At 45.1% G+C, this 6000-nt stretch overlaps 1 protein-coding gene across 8 annotated transcripts in view; it reads right to left on the bottom strand.

Annotated features, from left to right (window-relative positions):
- Positions 1 to 6000, bottom strand: part of FAXDC2 (fatty acid hydroxylase domain containing 2) — an 881086-nt gene that overhangs the window by 34769 nt on the left and 840317 nt on the right. For all 8 annotated transcript variants that reach the window (XM_078786990.1, XM_078786986.1, XM_068131752.2 and 5 more), the window contains exons 4-5: positions 3262 to 3365; positions 3031 to 3152 (exon numbers count right to left, since the gene is read on the bottom strand). In XM_078786990.1, coding sequence (XP_078643116.1) covers positions 3031 to 3152; positions 3262 to 3365 — 226 coding nt within the window. The remainder of the gene's footprint in view (positions 1 to 3030; positions 3153 to 3261; positions 3366 to 6000) is intronic.

Below are 6000 nucleotides of genomic sequence, written 5' to 3' on the forward strand. Positions count from 1 at the left end.
TACGATTGATCTTGCGATCGATCTTCTCCAATCGTTGGTGATCGCACAACCACACGTACCACCAATCGTACGATGACCCCTAAGACCAATCGCTGTTTGCGATCGCAAATGGAGAGCGTAGCAAGCATTGACGATTGGTAGTACCTCGGTCAGATTGCCATCAATCGCACGATCCAGAAATCGTACGATCCAGTGTGACCGAGGCCTTAGAGGCGAGTGTGCATACCTTTAGGCCACCCTGTCAGTCCAGTGTTGTAATGAAAATGGACCAAGGGAAGGGATAATTTAATTAGATTAGTTAGCTATGTCCTTGTGTGTGTGTTTAGATTATATGTCCTGTATATTACCCCAATTAGGCCCCACATGAGACAGTGTATCGACAGCACCTCATCATCCTTTAATCAGTTTGACAGGATGGCCTAGAGGTATGCACACTTGCCTGGGTTTGAATACTGACTCAGGTATAAACTGTCATCCTGGTGTTTCACAGGCAGGGTGATTCATCAATGTGTGTGCCGTCCCTCAGATTAACGTTAAGATGGGCATCCCATCTGCCGACATTAGTTGATGGACATTTATAGATCAAACTGTGTCCTTCACGAAGAGTAGGCAAGCTATCGCTGGCACCATGAACAATTTACCAATTGCTGCCCTAAACTACAGGGGCCATTGCATCAGCACCACAGCCACACCCCCTAGCCAATGATGCAGCACAGCTGTCTTGTGCTGCATTGGAAATAATAATAATAATAATAATAATAATATCATTTAATCCCAATGTGTTGTTTCACTATTAAATGTACTCTCTTTTCCGCTAATCATCTCCCTTTAAAGAATCACTATGGTGCAGTTTGTGGTTGAGTGGACTGTTCCGCATGACACTATGTGTGGGTTGTGACGTGGCCAGTCGCATGTGCAGGAGATCATTGGTGGTCGTTTTGGGCTAATTGCATTCAAACTCAGTGTTGGCTGGAAAACAAACACTCAACGGCTTCCATGGCAAACAACACAGGCTGCATGATGTCACTCGGCCGATCATGATCCGATTAGTTGGTTTGCACGTGTCTGGACAAAAATGTTACGGGTAAGTTAGACAACTTTGTCAAACTGTGTCTAAAACGGGCCAGGAACTCTCGTCAAGCCTGTAGGCCTTTCAGCCAGACCACGAGCTCGACTAGACAGCTCAAACTGTGTCCATGGTCAGCCCTTGCAGCACACGACAAACCATGGGTGGCGTGGATAAAGATACAATCAGGAACAGGCATGGATAGCTTCGACAATCCACGTTCAAGGTAAAAAATAGCATATGGTTAAATTATACGTAAAAATATTGTTTATTACATCAGACAACTTGATCAAAATGTGTCCAACGCAGCCCGGTTGTGCTGTAAGCGTATGCAGTGTACACATACACATGTGCATGCACTCACACACACCAATTACAAACAGCCTCTTCCTTTTGGGTGAGGCTAATAAAGCTAAACATTAATGATTCCAACCGCCATTACTCAACTTCAAAATACAGCTTGGAACTTGTTTTCCTTTTCTGCAAACTGTAAAATTATTTAGGAATTTGTATGAAAAAGGATATTCTGTATTGCACGAAGAAAAATATTTAGACATATAAACTAGCTTGGGTTCGCATATACACAGGATATGGTATATTTCTTTTTTGTTCCCAGAATCAAGATGAAAAAAAAGACATTCCATTTTCATCTCTGATCTTGGCAAAATAATAAAATTACAAATAAGTTTTCTTTTTATAGGAAATGCAGATGGATTACGATAATGTGCGGTCTCCATTCTAGAAGTCGGCTCTCATGTATTTATATTCCAACCAATCCTCAGCCCCTCAAAAAGAAACACCACAATGTTGACTTCCTTGTCCACTCCATAATCCTGTCCCATCCATCTTTGGCTTTTTTTTTTCTTTTTTTTAAATACTGAATCGAGGCTCGTGAAAGAGCCGACAACCGCGAGGGAAAGACAGCACAGGGGGACCGCAAGGGAAAGACAACACAGGGGGACCGCGAGGGAAAGACAGTACAGGGGGACCGCGAGGGAAAGACAGTACAGGGGGACCGCCAGGGAAAGACAGCACAGGGGGACCGCGAGGGAAAGACAGCACAGGGGGACCGCGAGGGAAAGACAGCACAGGGGGACCGTGAGGGAAAGACAGCACAGGGGGACCGCGAGGGAAAGACAGCACAGGGGGACCGCGAGGGAAAGACAGCACAGGGGGACTGCGAGGGAAAGACAGCACAGGGGGACCGCGAGGGAAAGACAGCACAGGGGGACCGCGAGGGAAAGACAGCACAGGGGGACCGTGAGGGAAAGACAGCACAGGGGGACCGCGAGGGAAAGACAGCACAGGGGGACCGCGAGGGAAAGACAGCACAGGGGGACCGCGAGGGAAAGACAGTACAGAGGGACCACGAGGGAAAGACAGCACAGGGGGACCACGTGGGAAAGACAGCACAGGGGGACCGCGAGGGAAAGACAGCACAGGGGGACCACGAGGGAAAGACAGCACAGGGGGACCGCGAGGGAAAGACAGTACAGGGGGACCACGAGGGAAAGACAGCACAGGGGGACCGCGAGGGAAAGACAGCACATGGGGACCGCGAGGGAAAGACAGCACATGGGGACCGCGAGGGAAAGACAGCACATGGGGACCGCGAGGGAAAGACAGCACAGGGGGACCACGAGGGAAAGACAGTACAGGGGGACCGCAAGGGAAAGACAGCACAGGGGGACCGCGAGGGAAAGACAGTACAGGGGGACCACGAGGGAAAGACAGCACAAGGGGACCGCCTTCCTTTGCCTTCCTCTTGCTCTACCACCTTCAGCCATACCACTCAGGATTGTCTTTTAAAAGTATATTATAAACTTCAACACTCAAGTTCAATGCCAGGAAATACAGAAAGGGTTTATTTACTTTTCTTTGGGGTAACCTCAACAGACCATGGTCAATTCCATTTTATTACTAGCATCCTCTGGTTTAACTGTTTGTTTCACATGGTACCTTACCGGAGCATTCTTGTCTGGCTGGATTTTGTAGCGATGCAGGAAGGCCGGCTTGCAGGTGCGATCCAATTGGATAAGTAAAAGGTTAAATGACCAAAACACAATGGTAGGTATTAGCAGAGCACCTACACAACGAGAAAGACTTCACATCAAAGTCAGTTTATCACAACAAAGCACAACAAAGTTTTACACATAACTTCACTTTAGTCACTCGTCATAACGGTTTAAACTTACAAATCAAATGGAGAGTCCAAGCATCTCCTTCGAACCAGTCGTAAAACTTGGTCCACTGAGCTTGCCAAAAGTCTCCTGATGCTCCCCAAAACTGCTGCAGGTGCCTGTGGTAAGCACAAGAGATGCAGGAAGAAGGTTTGTGAAAATTGTGAAAATGAACCCATCAAAAAAAGAACCAAAACTTGAGAATGACTGAGAACATATCTCTATATATAAAGGAGGAGTGTCTGTGTGTGTGTGTGTCTGTCTGGATGTCCGCTTATAACTCAAGAACTACACATCGGAGAAAAGTTTTAGACACAGATTCGGAATCAGCATAAAATCCCGGTGGTTTTAGGCTACGTTTTATTTTAATATCAATTGTTTAAAAAAACCGCGCCAGCTGCAATTCCATGGTGTAGTTTGTGGCGGCGCTAGACGTTAGGGGTGTATTGCAATGGTTTGTCGGGTTTGGCTGTGGGTCCAGAATAGCTCCCATTTCCTTATGTTCTTCCACTTTTATTTTGATTCTTCTGTTACAACGCCTTCCTTATCTACCTTATATCCCCCCATCGAGGCCTCTACATAATTTCATGCGGCAGAATTTCGTGCATTTTGAGTGAAAGAATTGAGACGAAGTTGTAGGAGGAAGAAGAGGCGCGGTCACTGTGGAGGCCTCAATCGTGAGTGGAAATGGCGGGAATTGCGTTTGTATCGCAAAGTAAAGGATCTGCATTCATTTCTGAACTTGCATTGGTGGATTGTTTGGATTGCATTGGTGGATTGGCATTGGTGGATTGGTGGATCCCCCCTCCCCTCCCCTCCCCCATCCCCCCATCCCCCTCCCCTTCCCTCCCCTCCCCTTCCTCCTCCCCTCACTTCCCCCGCCCGGCAATGCCGGGTACTTCCCATGGCCAGCTGTACGTGGGCTGCTCGAGGGTTGGAAAACCAAGCAATCTTTATGTCTTGGCACCAAGTAAGAAAACCAGAAATGTTGTATACCAAGAGGTTTTGAGAAATTGAAAATTGACAAAACGTCATGTAGGAAATGTACTGTGATATTGCTCTATAATATACATGTTCTTTTCATCATATATTTGTATTATTCTTATTCAACCCGGGCGAAGCCGGGTACCTCAGCTAGTGTATACATATACAGTGACCTGCAAAAGTATTCACCCCTCTCCAAAGTTTTCACATTTTGAGGCCACCTGAGCTTATTTCATGATGCTCTCAAATCAAACTTGATATATAAAGTCTTCACAAACTACTCCAAAGTGATAAAGCTAAAGAATGCAGATAAAATGTGAATAAGTTATATTAACAGGGAAAATCAGATGATTCTCAGTTGCATAAGTATTCAAACCAAATTAACCTTAAATCACTTCAGCAGTAAATCCTTTGTTTGAAAGATTACAAAATAAATGTAATAGGTTTCACCTGTATGTAATCAGTAGTTTAACTTAACAATCGAACTCTCCCACCTATCTAAGGAGTTTTAAGGTGCAACTCACTTGGTAAACTAAAATGGCAAACATGAAGATCAAAGAGTTTTCCAAAGAAGTCAGACAAAGTGGTGGAGAAGCACCGTTCAGGAAAAGGTTATAAGATTACAAAGTCACTCATTATCCATTTGAGTGCGATGAAATCAATCATTAAGAAGTGGAAGCCGTATCATACCACCCAGACTCTACACAGGTCAGGTTGCCCATTCAAACTCAGCAGCCGGACAAGCAGGAAACTGGTTCAAGAAGTCACTGTAAATCCAACAATGACTTTGAAAGATTTGCAAGACTCTGTCATGTCCGAGATGGGGGTCAGTGTTCATCAATCAACAATATTATGTTCCCTTCACAAAGTTAGCCTCTATGGACAGGTTAGGTGAGAAAGAAGCCATAAGTGAAGTTGAACGGCAATTTTAAACGTCGTGAGGTCGACTGATATGCCTCTGCCCACATTATTACATCATTATACATACCTGAACCAAGTTTAATTGAAATCCCTTCAGCTGTTCTCAATTATCACATTTTTACCTGACATGACCTTTGACACCAAAATCTAATCAGTTCATCTTTGAATCATAATATATACTTATGAACCAGTAATGGGATTTTGCCAAAACTTGGTACAAGTTAGCTTGGTAACAGAAATTTTACCTAACGGGACCCCTGACCTTTGATCTCTTCACCCCAAAATACAATCAGTTAATCTTTGCATCATTATACATAATGGTACCAAGTTTGACTTGGATCACTTCAGCCATTCTTAAGTTATCACAGTAACAAAAACCTATCACGGACAGACAGCCATCCAGACGGACAAAACGAAAACATAATGCCGATGGCAACCTCTCCCCGACAAAACTCCCCCCTGGGACTGACACAATTTGTCAATTTTCCGACCTGGATCTCAGTCAACGGAGCATCTTCTGTTCTATACTTGGTTAGGACTAACTTCTCTGCAAATGTCTGGTGTTCTCCTTCTGCTCCAATCGGTTCTTCTGATCATTTGCTTGTTAAAGTAGACATCTCTCTGGTCGTTCTCAGAGAGCCTCGTCAGCGCCGACGAGTCTGGCATTGCATTCAGGCTGACTGGCACGATCTTCAGGCAGCCATCAATCATATGGACTGGTCTCCCATCTCGACTGCCTATGACATCAACTCTTCCTGGGAATTCTTCCAAAGTAAACTGCTCTCTCTCATGCACAGATTTATCCCATCTCGTCTTCAGATATCATACCCTTCTTCCCATCACGGTACA

This window comes from Myxine glutinosa, chromosome 1, assembly GCF_964187855.1.
Source record: "Myxine glutinosa chromosome 1, kmMyxGlut1.1, whole genome shotgun sequence".
Taxonomy (NCBI): domain Eukaryota; kingdom Metazoa; phylum Chordata; class Myxini; order Myxiniformes; family Myxinidae; genus Myxine; species Myxine glutinosa.